Source organism: Suillus subalutaceus (genome assembly GCF_016647625.1).
Source record: "Suillus subalutaceus strain FC151 chromosome Unknown DFJ58scaffold_21, whole genome shotgun sequence".
NCBI classification, from domain to species: domain Eukaryota; kingdom Fungi; phylum Basidiomycota; class Agaricomycetes; order Boletales; family Suillaceae; genus Suillus; species Suillus subalutaceus.
Window position 1 is genome coordinate 117,567 of NW_024540270.1, and position 20,877 is coordinate 138,443.

The window sequence follows — 20,877 nt, forward strand, 5'->3', positions numbered from 1 at the left end:
GGACAAGCCACAGACGATAAACCGATGGTGCTATCAGTGCGCGACGAATGAAAATATTATTCGGCAACTATGCACGAACGCTACCATGAACACTCACAAATGAGTGTTACTTATTGTCGCGGATGGCAGTCAACTTGAGTGTGTTCGTTTGGCCAACGCGATGATTCAGAATAGATTCGAAGGACGTGTGAGTAGTACTAGATCAAATGTGCAATGTGCATGTGTGTCAGAATCATCATGTATTATTTTGGATCCTTGCACACATTTACGACATCCTTATGCGAAGGACATTAGTTAGACTTCTTGCTCGTACGTTTCTTCCCAACCCACATCAATGACATGATCGTTGCCTTTCTCACTTTCATCATCCTCTCCTTCCTCACCATGTTCTTCTTGATGTAGCCGGGTACTGGTCGTTGACTTCCAGTGCCTCCTCCGTCTTCCTCAAGAACAACCCCATGCCCTCTCCGTCGCACTTATCATCCATAGTATATGAATTATCTTTGTCGTCGAGGGATGGAGCTTGTGGTCCGTTGACGAAAAGGTCCGCAGGGCGCATCCCGTTTACCGTGACTGTATTTGGGATTTTTCTTGATATGATCCCGCACTGATTCTGCTGCTGTATTTCCAGGCGGCATTGAGTCGTTGTGCTGTTTGGTGCTGCACCGTTCCACATCTGACACAGAAGCCATTTCCGGCAGCTGCACCATACTCGTCACTCCATAACAGTCCCTCGGCAATCCGTGCATACCATCATTACCTTGTTTACAAGGTCACTAGAACCGATAATTGTGACTCAGAAAGTTGAAGTTTGTACACCCGGGTCATGAAGCGGTTTACCACAACAGAATCAAAATCTGTATCTCTTGGGCTGGCAGGTTTCGAATCTTGCCGACGACAAGGTTTTTTTCTATCGGAACACACCTTGACATTCACTCATGGATGGTGTCGTCGGAGGTTCACCTTAACTGGTCCAAGTGGTTACCACAACAGAATTAAAATCTGTTTCTCTTGGACTGCACAAGGCTGACTCGGAACGACAGGCCTACGTTTTTTCTATCAGAACACACCTTCAAGTGACATTGACTCATTAATGGTTTCCTTGGAGGTCTATTCAACTGGTCCTAGCCAAGTGGTTACCAGAAACAGAGTTAAAATCTATTTCTTGGAGTTGGTTCGAAACCTGCTGACAACATTTTTGCGGTGTATAGATGCGCGTCGGAGGTCCATCTTAACTTAGTAGGCCCAGTCATCGCACCGAAACCTCCTTTTTTATGTGATAGTTTGTCCATGAAAAGGAATTCACCTTCACACCCCACGAGGATTGTCTTGGAAACATAAGATATATCACCGAGGTGCGTACGTGCCAATGTAGATTCTCGACAGACTCGGATTCACCGCCAAGCGAAAAAATGTCAATCGTTGGGACCGGAGGCCAGAAGAATGCGCGCAGGCTCAGGACAGAGTGAGTCTGATAGTCGCGAAAATTCTGTGGGGCATAGTAGCAGGAGATTGGAGGCAGCAGGAGGAGGAGAGGAAGAGATGACGGAGGCCAGAAGAACGCCCGCAAGCTAAGGACAGAGTGAGTCAGACAGTCACGAAAAAAATTCTGATGTGTGTAGTCTGCGTGCGCTCGTGTTTTATGTCGATATCAAGGCGGAACAAAAAACTATTTACCTTCGATTGCCGCGACAAGAGCCGGGCACAGATGTCAACAGCGAGGTCAATGCAAAACCTCATAACGGAAAGCTCAAGATACAATGCAGGAGTGGCCCACCGAGGCATACATGACGGGAAACAGGGGCTTGGCGACTCGGAGAACTGAGACGACTCGACAAGCCCCTAACAAATAAGGTCAAATTATTGTAACTGAAAAGGTGGTGTAGCCAACAGAGGTTTTGGGAGATGAGAAACCGATCGTGTTCGACAAGAGTCCTCTTCCACTAACATTGGGAGTCGGGGACCGGCAATAGATAGTACTCCGATGGGTCAACATGATGGAAACCGATGGAAATCACAGTATCGAACAAAGGTCTAGCTCAATACGCTTAAGATAGCTCAGATGGTGTGGCGTATGGCATGGGAAACATACGTTCCGCATGGTCTCTGGCACATCCTCACCAGTGATCTTATGATATAGAGCAGGCACAGCTCAGGTTGAAGGTAGTCGAAGAATTATATTAGCAACGAATTAGGTTATATCTATAATTAGCACCCTGCCTGCGCCCTGCACGTTCTCCTTCAGTAGAGATGGCTCCTCGATAACCACACCCAAGGATCTTTGGTAACCTGTGGCTCTGGAACTAAAAGTCAGAACCCGTACGAATCTTGGATAGCTATCTCACCCCATTCCATGTGCATGAATTACCGGTATTTCCTGCTGCTCTTCTTCTGCATTCTCGATCACGTATGGAGCCAAGTCGGCGCTTTGCCTAAGAGGAAGCGAGATCCGTTCAACTTCCGCACGTGGACTTCCCTCTTTGACAGGTCTAAAGCCGACACTGTGCCTCAGAAATCAAGATATCAGTCCCTTCTTTCAGATATGGCTCCAGTAGGCTCCAGCACGGAGCACCGCTCAAATATCCACTTTGCAGCCGACATACAAAAGGGTATGTGTGCCTATTTGATAGGTTCCATTTAGAAGTGCAGCATTCACTTCGATCATTCCAGGTCAAATGATAGATGTCACATGTTCCGACATCCCGGTACCTGCGCACAACTGCATGTCAAGATGATAGCGACGGTACAACCGTTGATATAACTGACCAGACCGTGCTCTACCAGGCTCTACCGAGGTCATTTCTTTCGACTATAGTAGATTGTCCCCTGATTGGAAAAGGGCTGCATCTTCTATTCCGATGGACCGTGGACCTTTGAATCCGGCCATCAATGACTATAGAAGGACGACTGGTGTGTGCTCACCGAAAGACGTTGCATTAACCAACAACCCGGTTTTCTAAACTCCTTGCGTATTTGCGGCGGAAGACTCGAGCTTTGACCGAAGCCATGGTAGATACCCCAATGGGTTGACACAGACTGTATCATATGCAATTTCAACTTTGTATGGTGCAGGGATTTGAAAATCTGAGAGCAAGCTGAACTATAATCCCTTTTGGTGTCTAAAGAACGGCAAGCAAAAGAAGACGTACATCGCGCACAAGGTCTTTCTACCCTTTGGTGGAAAGACCGTCATCCGTCTCTGCAAATATCCTAGACGGTAATCTCTAGAACCCCTGAGGATCAGCCATGTACCAGTCAAGAAGTATTCAATCAAGACCGACTTTGACTAGGCCCGACGGTGTCATTTCTCATAACCTATCACTGAAAAGTTTTCTCCATAAACCTCGCAACATTGCGTATCACAAGATGCCTGCTCCTATCTTCACACACACTTGTCTGTGGCACCCAACGGCATTAGAGACCAATTCGCACCCTAGATAAGATTGTTATAAGAAAGTACTTCAAGAATGCTCAAAAGGAACATACAGCGAATGGACTTGCCCGGGCTTATGAACCTGAATCACAAGGCATATCTCTCGCAATGATCGTGGTCACAAGCAGCAAGGTAGGCGTTGGTGAGTCCGGTCACCTCCGCTCCGAGGATAATTAGAGGCACACAAGAATTGGAAGCAGAAGACATGGCTCCTGTAGGGATGTCGATAATAGAGATAAGGTAGGGGACAATAACTTTCGCTTCTGAACTCGGAGTATGAGCGCCCCTTGGGGTATAAATAAATGTATCTGCGATGAACGGACAATCTGGATTTGAACGAACAAACTTGAATCGTCGGTGTGGGATTTCTGGCAAGGGCTCTGCCTTGTCATGAATGTCAACCAAACATAAAGATAGTCCTCGATGGTAGATTTAACATCGTCCGAGGGGCATAAATAGCGCATGTTCAGGGGTTGAATGCCCATCTGACCGGCAGTCAGCCCCACAGTGTCAGCTTTCTTAGCTGCACATTCCTCTCCTCTGAGGATCTATGTGCGACAAAGAGCGCGCCCAAACGTGTAGCTAATGATGAATGAGACAGAAGATAAATGATAATCTGGTGTGATTGCGCACCACCTGCAAATTCGCCTTCCATACATGGCGTCGCGACAAGGCCTGCTGCTTTGAGAGCGACCATAACCTGCCCATATGTCCCGCGGAACAGTGTGTCGCGGCTACGATAATCGGGAACGTTCGTCGAGACATCCATCTGTTCCTCAAGTGCGGAGGGAGTATCCATGCCTGCCTCGACAACAGCACTAGTAATCGTTTTTTGCAGACGCACAAGTCGGCTTCGGGATGATGCACGCGGATCGCATGGGGGCGTGGCAAATTGTATGTGGAGCCCGTCCACATGGATGCCTTCAGGTTCTTGCTGGGGCACGGGGGGAAGGGGTTTCGGAACGTGCGCAGGTACATAACACCACGTGTCGATTGGGTTGCTGGATGCATTTTGGTTTGTCGAGTAAGGTTTGTGTGTGCTTGGATGAGATTTCTGGTGTTTCCCGCTTGAAGAATGAAGATGCTGACCGCATACCAGGCGCGGAACGAGATAAGGATACAAGGCGCGAAATGGATGAACGGGTCTTTAGTGGGGATTCTAGCATACATTGCGAGATATGACAAAAAGAAGATGATGAGCTTGTAGCAGATGGGCATGAGTAGGTCAGAGATTGCTCCGAGACAGAAGCAGATTTCTCTGGTACAGGAAAGCTCGTGAGTGTATCTTCTGAAGGAGATACCGTTCTACGAGGCGTGAACGATACGTTGTTGAACTCCACCACATACGGGATACCAAACGGAGTCCAATGAATTTGCTGGGGCATTTCAAAATGCCTTACTGAGCTATTCAGATAGATGAGAGCTCGAAGTGGTGAATGGATATCTCGCCGCTAATCCAGTAGCGGTCAACAGCGATAAACTCGGAGGACAGACTGTAAGGCGTAATGATCAATGGAAGTAACCTGCTGACCGGGAGCAAGGGAGCCACATGTCTGGGTAGTGTAATGCGAGCCAAACACGTTGCAGCAGCATTACATCGATGAGAAATTATAGGGTCTGCGACTCGTAAATGCTGGTAGGTGTCACGAGACTAATCTCGAGATCAATGCCAAGTTTGCGAAATATCACAATTTGGGGTGTCTATGATGTGCGATTAATATTTCTGTGAGACGAGTAATTTTTGGAAAGTATGGCGTCTGAGTCAGTGAACGAGCGTCAATTGAAATTAACACAGCTTTTGACTCGGAAGGTTATGAAGAAACGTTTGCAGGAGGGATAGAGGGTATTACTTGACTGGATCACCCCGGAGCAGCGGTAGATTCAATTCAAGTACTTACTCGACAAATATTGATGCTGTGGCCTCCAAACAGATTCTCTCCAAGTTGTCACGCAGCCAGCATCGTGAGACATTTGTGACGGTCCCGTCGGTGCTTTTCGTTTGAATATTCAAATATTCAAATCTCAGATGCGGCTTGACATCTTCGGTGACAAATTGCGAGCGCTACAGGTTGGCGTTATAGGTGCTGTCCGTCCGGATGCTGCCGGCCCCCGGGTGCCGCGGCGTGGGCAGAGTATTTCACGTTCTTCAAGATCCTTTGTTCTTACACTCATGTATCCGTGTCTTGTGGGGCCCAAGTAGTACTATTCTGTCACAGTACTCGAGCTCGCGAGGGGAAGCGGCTGAAAATGTATCCGATTGTCACGGTGATGTGGACTAGGCGCCGTCGCCGTCGATGTGACCTTGCTCACTACTCAAATTCTCTTTCCGCCTTACAGTGCAGGTGCTTTGTAAGCTATCGAACAACTAGACAGGAGAGTGCGCCGCGGGTCAGATGAGGCATATATATAGAATGAGCTGGGACCCTCAGTGGATGAATCAGTGCAGATAGAAGAGAATTCATCAAGATAACATTAAATTTGATGGCACAATTTTGAATTTGAACCAGCTCCTATAGCTAGTACCTAACGAACCAGCCCAGTGGCAAATTGAAGCGAACAAAGAAGCGGCCAGTGGCAAATATCTAATAATCACATGACATCAGTTAAAGCCATGACGTCGTTCAAGTTGCCCAACTTTCCTCTTTGGGAAAAACTCTCCAAATTTCAAGCTGTATCGTCGAATAAAACCATGCTCCACGGAGTGGCAACACATCTTGGCGCTACCGCCGTTCGAAAAAGATAACAGTTCATCGGCACAGCGAACGTCGTATAAAGGTTGGCATATCGTTCTTTGTTTACTCACAAACCCCATTTCTACCATCTTCAAACTTTCACTCCTCTTCAAATGAACGCTGATTACTTCCCTCCTACACTTGCCATTCATCCAGTAGATCATATATCTATGGCTGAGACAGCACCAGCAACCAATGGAACCCACAATACTGCCAACGCTGATGGCGCGGTTGCCCAAGCAAATGGCTCTGTTGCCACTTACAGTGCACCCTCTCGCGTCACTCTTCATCTCGGACACTTGCCAAGCAAGAAAGATATCAAGGCTCCATGGCCGCGCACACCCTCACGGGTCGGTAAAAACATGAGTTGTCACCCGAAGAGTTCATCTGACGTTTATCGGAATATCTTCTGCCAGGTTGATCCCAACAACCCTCCGTGGCCAGCGTACCGTGGCTATCACGAGTACTCGTTCGCACATGCAACGATGGGGGTTCGTTTACCGACCATCCTTGGCAAAGCTATAGACGATGCATCGCGAACTCTAAATGAGCAGTATGCCGAAGACAAGATTGTTGACCTTGTAGAATGTTTGGAGAGAATGGACACCCTCATGGCCGACCTCAGTGGAAATGCTAAGCTTAGACCAATCGTTGACGACGGCGAAGGTGACGTGGCACTGTGGAATAAGGAAATTGCAAAGTTCTTCCAGGGTATGATGTTCGTCATATGCACCACGCATCTTGGCTGACAATCCACATTTTAGGCAAGGATTTCATGAATGCGCCTTGGTTGTTCGCCGAAGCCTATAAGTACCGTCGTCTGCATGAGTGCTTCAGTGTAAGCAAGTACTGGCATCACTATGATGTTTTCTACCGTCAAAAGGTATGAACCAGACTTGATTCATTTTTCCAGTCTGACAGCGCTTCCAGTGTGACACTTTTTCAAGATCAACAGACGCTGTCTTTGAGCTGTCTATGCGCTTTGCTGATCCTTTCAAGCAGCCAGATAACATGTCGGACAAAGAGAAAGCAGAAAGCGAGAGACTCATGTTTTTGGAGTTGACTCAAGGTGATGATAAGAGTTTCTCAAATTCGTGCTGCTCACATGTTATGCAAGTGTGTCTTTGGGGCAACTCGACTGACCTTTCACTCTTGATCAACATGACGGAAGAACAGATCAAATCTCTCCAGTCGACTGGAGGAGACCACCTTGCTGCAACTGAAAAGAATATTCTTGGCAACCATCTAAACCAACTTTGGGAGACTGTCAAAGTCCTCCGCGAAAAGACTGGTGGACGAATTGACTTCGTGTTGGATAACGCCGGGTTTGAATTGTATTGCGATTTCGTGTACGGTGCGTTCAAGAAACGACTCTTGGTGGAGAGATTGACTAATTTTTATCAGCTGATTTCCTCATACAGACTGGTCTTGCTAAGCAGATTCGGTTCCATGGCAAGCGTTACCCATGGTTCGTGTCTGATGTGACGCGAAAAGACTGGGACTGGTTACTGAACACCATGGTATATGGACACTTGTTCCCAAAAGCCTCCGAGGCTGAGCGAGAGTCGCTACGGAGACTCGGGGCCCGGTGGAAGGTAGGGGTAGTTTTTCGGCGCTTGAAGTTTCACTCACGTTCGATAGCAATACGAGAAAGATGGCAGATGGCAATATGAGCAACATCCTTTCTGGTGCACTGGATATACGTTCTGGGACCTTCACAGCGAGGCACCAGATCTCTTCCTCCACCTGTCTCGCTCAGATCTCGTCTACTTCAAAGGCGATCTGAACCACAGGAAGTTGACGTATGATTGTGCTGCACCAGCCAGCATTCCATTTGACATTGCCATTGGACCCATGGCTAGCGCTGCTGGAGCTCCAAAGATCTGCAGTTTGCGGACAATAAAAGTGACGTTGTTGTTGGGCTAGGAGACAATGGCGACGCCACAGCAGAGCGGTTAGACAAGGAAGAGCCAGGTTGGAAGATCAGCGGGAAATATGTGCGTACTTTCAGCAGTTATGGTTCCATGTACTGAGCGTCCACTTCATTCAGGCTGTCGTACTCCTGTCAGAAGGTCGACCGGGGGAGAAAGTGCGGTTTGCTTGAGCGAAGTAAATTCCACTGGTAGAAAAGCGTCATTATCCTGGGTGGTTAGCTCTCCCATGTGCCAGGCACTTCCTCGTCGCTTACTATAGCTGTTGGACTCCTATCGGAAGAGTCTGGATAGAGTACTACCAAATCTCCGTTCTCTACATATGTATGCATTCCCACTATCTCTCGCTATTTTTGTAACTATACATTTTTATGAGATACTTATATGTTGTCAATTTTACCGCTTCGAGAAGCAGGACGAGCAATACTATGACATTTCATCCACAAGACAAAATGCGCCGAGCAATGTGCGTATTTTGGTCCGCTCGGAATCCACCATGGTAAGCTTTGATTGTGTAAACATAGAAAGCATACTATAATACAGTAGCTTACACCCACTGCGTACTGCCGCCCGAAGGGGATCACTTGTTCATATGTAGACTGCCTCGCATACCAGGTCTATGCTAGTCAAGGGTTCCGGTCAAGCACATACATCCTGGTTGTACATGGCTCGCTTGTAGCATTTTTCGCTAATGGCGGCCGGTGGAACGATGCAAAGGAGATATTCGCTAAATGATCACTTAAAGATCGACGTCCACCTATGTATTGCGCAGTCAACGTTCAACCCAAGGTGCCGGGCAGATAACATATGGCACGGATCATGGCCGCTGTGAAATTTATGTCCCAACCACCTCGCGGCGCGCTTCAGAGAGAATGAGAGAATGTACCTTTGCATGAGCTCTCCAACACCATTCCACACAAGATGTCAAATCCATGAGGGCGTCGGAGACTCGATCGGTGAAACCTATTTGCATTGCGCAAGGAAAGATATATAAAAAAAGGTCTTCCCCCGACGTATTCTTGTGCTTTGTGCTTTGAGTTGCAAACTGCATTCTAGATTAGAAGGGACGTATATAGTTGGGCGTACACGCCCACCGCATGACCCCCATTCCGCCCTTACTAAACATGGTGACTGCGGATAATCGTCGGACTTTGAACTAAGCCTTGCGGCACGCAGCACCGAACAAGCTTGTCGAGAATTGCCTGCTCAACCTAAACCTTGCCTCAACCTCAGTAGTCCTTGACCTCACAGTCCTAAACCTTTTCGACCTTTTCCACACGGTATATATGGTCCAGTACATAGGAGGTCGTGTCATGTCAAAACCGGTGAGGTTTGGGGATGTGACGCCAAAGATTAGGTTTAGCAAACAGTTCGGCACTGCGCGCCGCAAGGTTTAGTCTAAAGTCCGACAATTATCTAAGGTTACTGTTTTTAGTATACGGGGTGGGTGAGTAGGCGCGCGGTCACCGCCGTGCGTGTGCGCCAAACTTTGAACGTCGCATAGTAACTGTTAAAAAATTGTAGCCGGCACTCATGTAACTTACACTTCAGTATTCTTCAGTTTGGTACTCACGTTGTTCCACCCGCTCGCCGCGTCTGAATCAAGATTATGGCATTATACTGAAGAACCAATGCGGTGCAAAGCTCCAGAATTATGCCCCCGCCGCTGTCGCATGCAGAAAAGGAGATGTCGATGAAGCAGCATTGGAGCTACATTGACCATAGGCAGCGATTTGTTGACCTTGAGCCAGATTCCCATGAAAGGGAAAATGATTCAGCGCTCTCGTGCAGATTAACCAGTGATGTGATCCGTCGGAACTGTGTGAGAGCTTATTGCAAACAGCAATTACAAATTAGTAGTTACAAACATGATCGATTGATCCCATCATACTGACGCATGACCAATATTTATCGCTGCGACTCACTCCTTCACAAGCACACGGATACTGGTATCTTTGAATCATATCTGGCGGCTCCGTAGTGAGGTGCTCGAGGGATGTAGCGCGAATACAACCGAAGTATGTGACTATGGCATATGCACCTGCCGGGGGTCCCGACCAGGAACAAGTACTGCCAGGACTGCTGGACCCGGCCACAAGCTTGTGGCATGTATCATTCGTGCAAAGTTATGCAGCCCTAATCTCCCCCATTTCCAAACAGTAGTGATTAGGGCAAGAGCATCGGTACCATCATGCTCACCATTTGCCACGAAAAGGCAAATTCTTGCATCACCATCTTGTTCGTTGTTTCCCATCTAGACAAATTTCTTTCTTCTCCAGACAAAATGGCCTCGGTTGGTCGCGAGATTGATGCCCCAGGATTCAGTTGCGGGGCATATATGCTCCAGGGAACCTGATTCTCCATCCTATCTCTCCTTGACAGCAACACTCCACAACTGAATTTGTGTGTCGAGCCAGCGAGTATTCATGTATTCACATCAGTGTGGCAAATTTTCAATGTGACATCATCAAGCCCGGGCGCCATTCTTCCTAGCAATGCTTAGCCTCTCCAGTAGTCTGCATAGTGCAGTCTCGAAAGTGATGCACCCGGCAATGATGTACTGCGAAGGACCGAGGGTGGATTCGTCAAGCGCGCCGAGTTTCACCATGTAAGGTAAGCACTCCCTAAATATCGGTCCACGAATAAACTGGTGGAATAGCACATCCTCATGGATGTAGTTCCTCTTACTCACGGCCAAAAACAGGCTACTTGTCCCGCTATGTCGGTTTCGATCCAAGATATGCGCACAACGAGTCGATTGTTTAGCTATTCCTGTTTTCGGTTTCTTTACGTGTGGGGGCGCGTTCCATACGGTTCAGTCCTCTGAGGATGAGATTAACCATGTGCTCACCTTTCAGCATAGTCTACCAGCACATATATAATGGGCTTCGAAATGTGGTATGATCATTGGCTTCCAGTATCGTTCAATCATGTTTCCAGCTGCATCCCTATTGACGACTCTCCTCTTGGCCTTGTCCATCGCGGCATCGCCTGTTGAAATTCGCAACTCCCCCATCACCCTCCCCATTGCCAGGAGGCTAAACACCTCTGGTGGTACCATCAACCTCTTGCAGCACGATCAATCTCGCGCAGCCGCCCTCAAAAATGTCGGCGAAAGCACTCTCAGTCGTCGTACTGGTAGCATTACTGTGACAAACGATGCTGTAAGCTACATCGCAGCAGTTGGCGTTGGCAGCCCCGCCACAACCTGTGAGTTCAACACTGAGAAAACATGCGGTTACTAATGTATTAGTACAGACTACTTGATTGTCGACACCGGTAGCTCGAACACATGGGTTGGTGCCGACACTGCATACGTGAAGACCAGCACTAGCGTCGACACTGGTGAGGCTGTAGCGGTCGACTACGGTTCTGGCTCCTTCTCTGGTATGACATATGATGATATCACAAGTTGAAGACACCTACGATTATCTATAGGAACTGAGTACACCGACACCGTCACTCTCGGTGATGGGCTCACTATCACCGCGCAGTCGATTGGTGTTGCCGATCGTTCGGAGGGCTTCACCGGTGTTGACGGTATCATTGGCATTGGGCCCCTGGACTTGACAGAGGGGACCTTGACAAAGGAACCGGACACGACGATCCCAACTGTCACTGACAACCTGTATAGCCAAGGCATCATTTCTGAGACAGTTGTTGGTGTCTCTTTCGAGCCCACCACTTCGGAGTCAGACGCAAATGGAGAGCTTACTTCGGTGGAACTGACGCTACCAAGTACACCGGCGACATTGCATACACGTAAGTTGCTGCAGCTCGAAGATCAATCCGGACTGACAGTAATTGCTGATTTCAGTCCTCTCACCACCACCTACCCTGCATCCTACTACTGGGGTATCAACGAGAGCATCGCTTACGGCTCCACGACCATCTTGGCTGAGACGGCTGGTATCGTTGACACTGGCACTACCCTCATCCTCATTGCTAGCAGTGCGTATCTCGAGTACAGCGAGGGATCTTAATCTGACCAGTGTTCAATAGACGCCTACAGCATGTACCAGTCTGCAACCGTGCTACTGAGGACGACACGACTGGTCTTCTCCGCATTACCACCACCCAGTACGATGACCTCGAGGACCTGAACTTCGTTGTTGGCAGCGTACGCCCTTTCTGTCCCAAATATTAATGCTCCTTGTTCACCGTTTTGCACAGAACACCTACGCTCTCACTCCTAACGGCCAGATCTGGCCTCGTGCCCTTAACACCTATATCGGTGGTAGCACCGACTACATCTACCTCATTGTCAGCTCCATTGGCACTCCCAGTGGTGAAGGTCTCGACTTCATCAACGGCTACACTTTCCTTGAGCGCTTCTACTCCGTGTTCGATACCACCACCTCCCAAGTCGGTTTTGCCACAACCGCATACACGGATGCCACCACCAACTGATGCAATTTTTTTTCTTGGGCATTGGGCATTTGTATATCACAATGTAACATTTCTCACAACCTATATATCAAGTCTTCTGGAAACATTCCTGGAAATCGAATGTTAGCTATTGCTGTTCCATGAAGACACCCCAGCTCCACATGCCCTAAATCGTGAGACCACCCACCCAGCGTAGACCGCTAAGCATCTAGATTCAAAAAGGGCTGCAACAAGGGACGAATGATCTTCTAATGATCAATCTCGCGGACACTGATTGATCAAGCTCTTCCCTGAGACATGTGTGCTCATGTCTATGCCGATACTGGCGAACTGTAACCATGAATAGTTTAGTTGCGGACCGTTGATGTTTTGATGACGCACATATGTAACAGAGAAGGAGAGTTGTTCGCAGGGAAGTTGATGGTCTGGTAAACAGGTAACGCGTGTGTGCGATCGACGGGTTCTTGCATTCTTTGCAAGTGCGCTGGAGAGGACGTAAAATCACACGACCCAACCACGTTGTCACCAGCTTGCCAAACGCAGTTAGACGTATGTACTTTCAGGCTGAAACATCATCTTGAAATCAAAGACAAGCTTATCATTGGGCCCCTCCGCCAGGGCAGATTTGCCCGCGTGGGCAAGCCAGCAGGTTTCGGTGAATTAAGAATGACCGAGTGGGGTAAGGGCGTGGTGGAGAAAACGACTCGGAATCGTGGCAGCAATGAGCAGCAGGAGAATCGCTACAAAATAGATGGTCACACTGATAGAAAGATGTGGTGCATGAGGCGGCGTGGTACAGTTATCGAGCTACTTGAAGGATACTAGCTGTAAGCATCACTCGTCCTTGTTTGATGGTGTTGTAAATACAAACCTTCATTTTTGAATGCGAAAAGTACTCCAGTGTTGTTCTTGGGTTGCTTGGCACATCATGGTGATAGGACACACATGACGAGCTACAGAACACGTATGACGCACATGGCAGGAAGATTAAGAAGACGTTGCATGTGCGCACGGGAAGACGACACACATGGTGCACCCAGTGCATGCGCCAAGGACAAGCGAGTTCCCGCAACAAAAGTTGGAAGTAGCGGGCTTTGCCGCGTCAGCTGGCCCTACAGGTAAGGAGGTTCATGGCGACTGGTCGAAATTCTACCTCGGTGCTCTAATCAATTCCTTTTTTTTTTGTATAAAACATATTTATTGTCCTTTGGGTCGATGACCCTATATCGGATCCCACTGCAGGGCTTAATGTTAAATTACTTAATCATTGACGTCCGCCTCAAAACAGGTGATGGCGGCACGGGTGCGGCAAATAACTCAGTACTTCTTCAAGTTCTTGAATCTTGTCTACCATATGTTTGGATCAAACGAATACCGATGATTAATCTATCAGTGGATTTCCAGTTCCCAGGATAAGGCTTCTCGATAAGGTCCTCAAACATGATCATCGTATGTGCAACACTCGAGGACCATAATTGCATGAAGTGATTCTGAGACTGAGTCTTGGCCCCTTAGACGATACCTGTAGGTGGCCATGCATTACACATATGCTTTCAGAGCGCTGATTCCGAATGGGAGTCTGAGACTGATGTGCGCAGGCTACGGGATAACATCTACAGTATACACTGGTTTCCTTCGTGGTCGAGGGACCGACTCGGACTCTGTAGTCATGCGAACCTCCAGCAATATCTTGATAGTGTCATTCTACTCCATGGTTTTGTGCCGAGCTGGCAAATAGCGTCAGTTCAACAATTCTCATCAGTCATCATCAGGCCAGGCACAACCGCTCTCCTCAGCAACGCTTGCTACACTAACATTGGCACTGACGACCTGCCGTCGACGTTGTATTCATAATGGGCGAGCATCTCTATGGAAATGAAATCAATGGACCGTGCGTAAACGAATTGTAAATTCCTGCCCCCTGGGATCAAAAACAAACCTCTTGTCATATTTTGTTGAGAAGTCGAATCCTTGCACTCGTGATGACTCGGACCGCGATCATCTCGTCATCGCTTTTTCGAGGAGGAACGTCTCATACGTGGCTGAGGTGTCCAGCATTCGCGTTCACCAGAGCATATATAATGGGCCACTGAGTATGTGAGTATGATATTGCTTTCCAGTAAGCCATGTTCCCTGCTGCATCCTTGTTGACAATTTTCCTCCTGGCATTGTCTATTGTGGCATCGCCTGTTGAAATTCGCGACTCCCCCATCACCCTCCCCATTGCCAGGAGGCTAAACGTCTTCGATGGTACTACTAACTTCTTGCAGTACGATAAAGCTCGCGTGGCTGCCCTTAAGGACGGCCGTCAAATTAGTGGCACTTCTGTGACAAACGAAGTTACAAGCTACATCGCAGCAGTTGGCGTTGGCAGTCCCCCCACAACCTGTGAGTTCAACACTGAGAAAATATGCGGCTGCTAATGTATTATTGAAGACAACTTGATTGTCGACACCGGTAGCTCGAACACATGGGTTGGTGCCGGCACTGCGTACGTGAAGACCAGTACTAGCGTCAACACTGGTCAGCCTGTGGCAGTCGGCTATGGTTCTGGCTCCTTCTCTGGTATGACATACAACGATATCATGAGTTGAAAATACCTACGATTTTCTATAGGAACTGAGTACACCGACACCGTCACTCTCGGGAGTGGGCTCACCATCACCAAGCAGTCGATTGGTGTTGCTTCTACTGCGTCGGGCTTCACCGGTGTTGACGGTATCCTTGGCATCGGGCCCGTAGACTTGACCGAGGGTACCTTGACGAATTCGCCGACAGCGACGATCCCGACTGTCACTGACAACCTGGACAGCCAAGGCACCATTTCTCAGAAAGTTGTTAGTGTCTTTTTCGGGCCCACCACTTCGCAGACAATCACCAATGGAGAGCTCACCTTCGGTGGAACTGACGCTGCCAAGTACACCGGCGATATTGGATACACGTAAGCTATCTCGGCTCCTCGATCAATCCAGACTGATAGTAATTGTTTTGTTTCAGTCCTTCCACCACCACCAGCCCTGCATCGACCTATTGGGGTATCGACCAGAGCATCACCTACGGCTCCACGACGATCTTGTCCTCCACTGCTGGCATCGTCGATACTGGCACCACCCTCCTTTACATTGCCACCGGTATGTATCTAGAGTGCAGCGAGTGATCATGGTCTAATCAGCGTTCGATAGATGCCTACACCAAGTACCAGTCTGAAACCGGCGCTACTGTGGATGGGACGACTGGTCTTCTCCTCGTTTCTTCTGCCCAGTACAGTGCACTCAAGAACCTGAACTTCAATATTGGCAGTGTACGCCATTTCTGTCAGCCCTTACACCCCTTGTTCACCATTTTACACAGAATACCTACAGTCTCACCCCTAACGCCCAAATCTGGCCTCGTTCTCTCAACACCAATCTTGGCGGTAGTAGCACAGCTATATATCTCATCGTTACCGACATTGGCACAAACAGTGGCACAGGGTTTGACTTTATTAACGGCTACACATTCCTCGAGCGCTTCTACTCTGTGTTCGATACCACCAACTCCCGTGTCGGTTTTGCCACAACCTCGTACACTGATGCTACCACTAACTAACATGAAATTGCAAGTACACAAAGGATCGTTTTTCAGATGCAAAGCAGCATACGGATTTGAAGGTTGTATTAATAAGTAGGCTATGGAGGTCTTATTCCTCGGTTTATAACAATAGCATCACATCTGGTTAGGATGCGTGAAATCCCCTCTATCTAGAGTACGATCACATACTTCTGGTACTATACACCTGATATACATCCCAGAGCATGCTATGATCTTCTTCGCAGCTTCTAGAATCATCACTCTCCCACAATATGAAAATTGTACAGCTTATTAGCTTCTCCTGGCAGTGACGGACAGGTGTGCAGACGTGACCCAGCGGTGATGCAGTGCCAGATCCTAACAAGCGGTTAGGTCAACATCCTCGATACCCCTGCCACCTGCACGACCACAGTTATCACAAATTGTGAGGGACAATGACGGGCTGTCGTAGATGCAGTTGAGGGCGGCAGAGTACACATGGAGAGCTGTGAATGACGGTAAGACCTTTTAAATGTTTTCGAAAACTCCGTGTTTGTCGAGTTATAGAGCAGTTGTGAGCAATTTTACGTTGTCATCACGCCAGTGTGCAAGATAGGCAAACCAACACACTGAGATCACGTTAGCAAACGGGCATGAAACAGGGGCATATATCGTGATGCGCATGCATCAAAGTAGGGTTGCCGAAAGACACGAAATGGAGGAAGAAGAAACTTGAAGGAAAGGGGTGACTTCTGGAATGAAGTATTTGAGTTTGCGTGAAGAACTTGGCAAAAAAAGGTGGCAGACATACTTTTGACGCTGCATGGAGCCTGGCAGGGTTGAGAAATAACCGTTACACACTGATAAAAACAGACGTGCTTTTGAGTTTGAAAAAGAGGCTCTCTTGCGGAGTCAAAGTCTGGTTGGTCGCGATAATCCTCCAAAATACCTAGCCTCCCTCATGGTATAGAAGGAAGACAGTCCGTTCTTGATTACAGACACGCAGCCGGACGGAGACACGGAAATTCGGACTGCCAGACTTTCTGGCAAAGTTTTGTCATCGAGCGGTGTTTAATCTTAACTGGACTCTGCTTACAGGTACTTCCCGATGGGCGGCTGGACTTGTCTGCCCCGGATAAGACTTACATAAACAAGTGCTTGTCCAAATCCCTGACTTTCTGCCAACTCCATGGTCATGCGAACCTCCAGTAAATTTTCCCGTTTGCATAAATACCAACCATTAATGGATCGCGGGTCAACAGCAGACGTGCTTCAGAAAATTGCCAGCTTCGTCTTATTTTGATAGCGTCATTTTATTCAATGATTTTGTGTCCAGCTGGCAAATGGCATTCAACCATTCGATCATCTTCAGGCCCTGGACGACCCTGGACAACCGCTCTCCTCAGCAACGCTTGCTACACTAACATTGGCACTGACGACCTGCCGTCGACAGTGTATTCAAAATGGGCGAGCATCTCTATGGAAATGAAGTCAATGAACCATGTGTAAACGAATTGTAAATTCCTGCCACCTGGGATCATAAACAAACCTCTTGTCACATTTTGTAGAGAAGTCGAATCCTTGCACTCGTGATGACTCGGACCGCGACTGTCTCGTCATCGCTTTTTCCGGGAGGAAAATTTTATACGTGGCTGAGGTGTCTAACATTCGCGCTCGCCAGCGTATATATAATGGGCCATTGAGTATGTGAGTATGATATTATTTTTCAGTAAGGCATGTTCTCCGTTGCATCCTTATTGACAATCATTCTCCTGGCCTTGTCCATCGCGGCATCGCCTTTTGAAATTCGCGACTCCCTCATCACCCTCCCCATTTCCAGGAGGTTGAACGTCTCCGATGGTCCTATTCAACTCTTGCAGCACGATCAAGCTCGTGTAGCTGCCCTTAAGGCCGGCCACCATCTTGGTAGCCCCCCTGTGACAAACGTTGTTGTAAGCTACATTGCAAAAGTTGGAGTTGGCAGCCCCCCTACAACCTGTAAGTTCAACACTGAGAAAATATGCTGCTGCTAATGTATCATTGAAGACAACTTGATTGTCGACACCGGTAGCTCGAACACATGGGTTGGTGCCGGCACTGCGTACGTGAAGACCAGTACTAGCGTCAACACTGGTCAGCCTGTGGCAGTCGGCTATGGTTCTGGCTCCTTCTCTGGTATGACATACAACGATATCATGAGTTGAAAATACCTACGATTATCTATAGGAACTGAGTACACCGACACCGTCACTCTCGGGAGTGGGCTCACCATCACCAAGCAGTCGATTGGTGTTGCTTCTACTGCGTCGGGCTTCACCGGTGTTGACGGTATCCTTGGCATCGGGCCCGTAGACTTGACCGAGGGTACCTTGACGAATTCGCCGACAGCGACGATCCCGACTGTCACTGACAACCTGGACAGCCAAGGCACCATTTCTCAGAAAGTTGTCAGTGTCTTTTTCGGGCCCACCACTTCGCAGACAATCACCAATGGAGAGCTCACCTTCGGTGGAACTGATGCTGCCAAGTACACCGGCGATATTGGATACACGTAAGCTATCTCGGCTCCTCGATCAATCCAAACTGATAGTAATTGTTTTGTTTCAGTCCTTCCACCACCACCAGCCCTGCATCGACCTATTGGGGTATCGACCAGAGCATCACCTACGGCTCCACGACGATCTTGTCCTCCACTGCTGGTATCGTCGATACTGGCACCACCTTCCTTTACATTGCCACCGGTGTGTATCTAGAGTGCAGCAAGTAATCATGGTCTAATCAGCGTTCGATAGATGCCTATACCAAGTACAAGTCTGAAACCGGTGGTACTGTGGATGGGGCGACTGGTCTCCTCTCCGTTTCTTCTGCCAAGTACAGTGCACTCAAGAACCTGAACTTCCATATTGGCAGTGTACGCCATTTCGATCAGCCTTCACACCCCTTGTTCACCATTTTACACAGAATACCTACACTCTCACCCCTAACGCCCAAATCTGGCCTCGTTCTCTCAATACCAATATTGGTGGTAGTAGCAAAGCTATATATCTCATCGTTTACGATATTGGCACGGACACTGGCGCAGGGTTTGATTTTGTTAACGGCTACACGTTCCTCGAGCGCTTCTACTCTGTGTTCGATACCACTAACTCCCGTGTCGGTTTTGCCACAACGTCGTACACTGATGCCACCACCAACTAACATGGAATTGCCGAAGTACACAAAGGACCATTTTCCAGATGTAAAGCAGCATACGGATTTGAAGGTTGTATGGGCTTAAGTAGGCTATGGAAATCTTATTCCTCGGTCGATTTTGCGTATGATTGGATTACAGCAATAGTATCACATCTGGTTAGGAAGCGTAAAATCTCCTCTGTTTAGAGTCATACTTCTGGTACTGCTGTGGACCTGACATACATCCCAGAGCATGCCATGATCTTCTTCCGCAGCTCCTAGAAGTATCACCCTCCCATGATGTAAAGATAGTACAGTTTATCAGCTTCTCCTGCCAGTGGAGGACGGGTGTGTGGACATGACCCAGTGGCGATGCAATGCCAGATTAACAAGCGGTTAGGTCAATATCCTCGACACCGCTGGCACAGTTATCACATATTGTGGGGGACACTGACGGGCTGTCGTAGATACAATCGAGAGCGTTAGAGTGCACATGGAGAGTTGTGAGTGGCGGTAAGACCTTTTAAATGTTTACGAAAACTCCATGTTTACCGCAAGTTAGAAAGCAGTTATGTAGTGTCAAGAGCGATTTTACGTTGTCGTCACGCCAGCGTTAAACCAAGTGCAAGATAGACAAAACCAACGCGCTGAGATCACGTTAGCAAGTGGGCGTGGCGTGAAACAGGGGCATATAGTGATGCGCATGCATCAAAGTGGAGTTTTTTTTAAAAAAAATCCAATTTGTGTCCTTTCAGAGCGGGCTCTATGTAGGACATAACAATCTAGTCTATGGGCCCCCCGTGCCCTGTTCGCATCTCTGAATCCGCGAATGCCTTGGTGTAAGGCGTACCCCACCAGTCCGCCGCTCCGGCCGGCCGTTTTAGACGCGCGATTCAACGAAGACGAGATGACTTTTAGGTAAACGTGCGTGAATAATAATTAACTATGGTGTGGAGAGTGTAACGCGTACTCAGCCTTTGCAGGCTGGTACAGGAATCGGTCTGAATACAGTGAGTAGGTTAAAAGGACCGGGGTGTTGACGGTGGGTCCTTTTGGTGTCGCTGATTTATTCCATCAAAGTGGAGTTGCCGAAAGAGACAAGATGACGGAAGAAGGAAGTAACGACGCGGCCTCTAGGATGAAGTATTTGAGTTTGCATGAAGAACTTGGAGAAAAAAGGTGGAAGATATATTTATTGACGCTGTATGGAGCCTGGTGGCAGGGTCGAGAAATAATGCACGCTAGTACTGGTAAAAATGGACGTGCTTTTGAGTCTGAAGAGAAGCTGTCAAAGGTGGCCTTGTTGGTCGTGATAGTCCTCGGAATACCTAGCCTCCCCTAGTCAGACCTGGAAGACCTGAATACAGTGACGAGAGTCTGTTTACGGTTGCTACAGGAGTCCATACCTTGTTTTGGACTTCAAATATCCTGCAAGTCGTGTTTGTGTCTAGTATTCAGTACGCACGACATGGTACGTTTTACGTCGGGATCTTCAAGCAATCCCGCTCTATATGATTAAAAAGTCGTTGAGTGATTGCTTGTAGGAAATAAAATAATTCCACACGCGCTGACTTCTGCAGTCAGCAACAACACACAGTATTAGTGGGTGACTTCCCGTAAGAATTTACAGAAAAAGACGTCTGTGAACTTTATGTTTGCTGTCGTGCAGCGG

General features: G+C 48.1%; 8 protein-coding genes across 8 annotated transcripts; 5 read left to right on the forward strand and 3 right to left on the reverse strand.

Moving 5' to 3' along the window:
* Positions 1-2,230: 2,230 nt before the first annotated feature.
* On the reverse strand, positions 2,231-2,512 carry DFJ58DRAFT_631053 (uncharacterized protein; the record flags this gene model as incomplete). The annotated part of the gene is made up of 2 exons (XM_041381205.1): positions 2,231-2,297; positions 2,346-2,512. Coding segments are annotated over 2 exons (234 nt in total), but the record flags the coding sequence as incomplete, so codon positions are not given.
* Positions 2,513-3,929: 1,417 nt separating this feature from the next.
* DFJ58DRAFT_655738 (uncharacterized protein) lies at positions 3,930-4,818 on the reverse strand (the record flags this gene model as incomplete). Its single annotated transcript, XM_041381868.1, has 3 exons — positions 3,930-4,015; positions 4,067-4,354; positions 4,602-4,818. The coding sequence occupies 3 exons, from the start codon at positions 4,816-4,818 to the stop codon at positions 3,930-3,932; spliced, it is 591 nt and encodes a 196-aa protein (XP_041247122.1).
* Positions 4,819-6,109: 1,291 nt separating this feature from the next.
* Positions 6,110-8,549, forward strand: DFJ58DRAFT_772370 (uncharacterized protein). The gene is made up of 10 exons (XM_041389219.1): positions 6,110-6,208; positions 6,322-6,515; positions 6,582-6,876; positions 6,930-7,048; positions 7,096-7,234; positions 7,283-7,519; positions 7,570-7,760; positions 7,807-8,053; positions 8,092-8,162; positions 8,216-8,549. The coding sequence occupies exons 2-10, from the start codon at positions 6,336-6,338 to the stop codon at positions 8,267-8,269; spliced, it is 1,533 nt and encodes a 510-aa protein (XP_041247123.1). The 5' UTR covers positions 6,110-6,208; positions 6,322-6,335; the 3' UTR covers positions 8,270-8,549.
* Positions 8,550-11,026: 2,477 nt separating this feature from the next.
* DFJ58DRAFT_714856 (aspartic peptidase domain-containing protein) lies at positions 11,027-12,506 on the forward strand (the record flags this gene model as incomplete). Its single annotated transcript, XM_041384062.1, has 7 exons — positions 11,027-11,306; positions 11,355-11,483; positions 11,535-11,815; positions 11,836-11,858; positions 11,914-12,047; positions 12,119-12,216; positions 12,270-12,506. 7 exons carry the CDS (start codon positions 11,027-11,029, stop codon positions 12,504-12,506), a joined length of 1,182 nt encoding a protein of 393 aa, XP_041247124.1.
* Positions 12,507-13,050: 544 nt separating this feature from the next.
* On the reverse strand, positions 13,051-13,632 carry DFJ58DRAFT_194800 (uncharacterized protein). Its single transcript, XM_041379169.1, has 2 exons — positions 13,357-13,632; positions 13,051-13,292 (listed from the first exon to the last, which is right to left on the reverse strand). The coding sequence occupies exons 1-2, from the start codon at positions 13,528-13,530 to the stop codon at positions 13,146-13,148; spliced, it is 321 nt and encodes a 106-aa protein (XP_041247125.1). The 5' UTR covers positions 13,531-13,632; the 3' UTR covers positions 13,051-13,145.
* Positions 13,633-13,820: 188 nt separating this feature from the next.
* On the forward strand, positions 13,821-14,241 carry DFJ58DRAFT_772388 (uncharacterized protein). Its single transcript, XM_041389220.1, has one exon. It carries the CDS (start codon positions 14,020-14,022, stop codon positions 14,221-14,223), a length of 204 nt encoding a protein of 67 aa, XP_041247126.1. The 5' UTR covers positions 13,821-14,019; the 3' UTR covers positions 14,224-14,241.
* Positions 14,242-14,314: 73 nt separating this feature from the next.
* DFJ58DRAFT_194853 (aspartic peptidase domain-containing protein) lies at positions 14,315-16,371 on the forward strand. Its single transcript, XM_041379170.1, has 6 exons — positions 14,315-14,873; positions 14,922-15,050; positions 15,102-15,426; positions 15,483-15,616; positions 15,668-15,786; positions 15,837-16,371. Exons 1-6 carry the CDS (start codon positions 14,612-14,614, stop codon positions 16,071-16,073), a joined length of 1,206 nt encoding a protein of 401 aa, XP_041247127.1. The 5' UTR covers positions 14,315-14,611; the 3' UTR covers positions 16,074-16,371.
* Positions 16,372-17,770: 1,399 nt separating this feature from the next.
* DFJ58DRAFT_838810 (aspartic peptidase domain-containing protein) lies at positions 17,771-19,232 on the forward strand (the record flags this gene model as incomplete). The annotated part of the gene is made up of 6 exons (XM_041392484.1): positions 17,771-18,032; positions 18,081-18,209; positions 18,261-18,585; positions 18,642-18,775; positions 18,827-18,945; positions 18,996-19,232. 6 exons carry the CDS (start codon positions 17,771-17,773, stop codon positions 19,230-19,232), a joined length of 1,206 nt encoding a protein of 401 aa, XP_041247128.1.
* Positions 19,233-20,877: the final 1,645 nt, after the last annotated feature.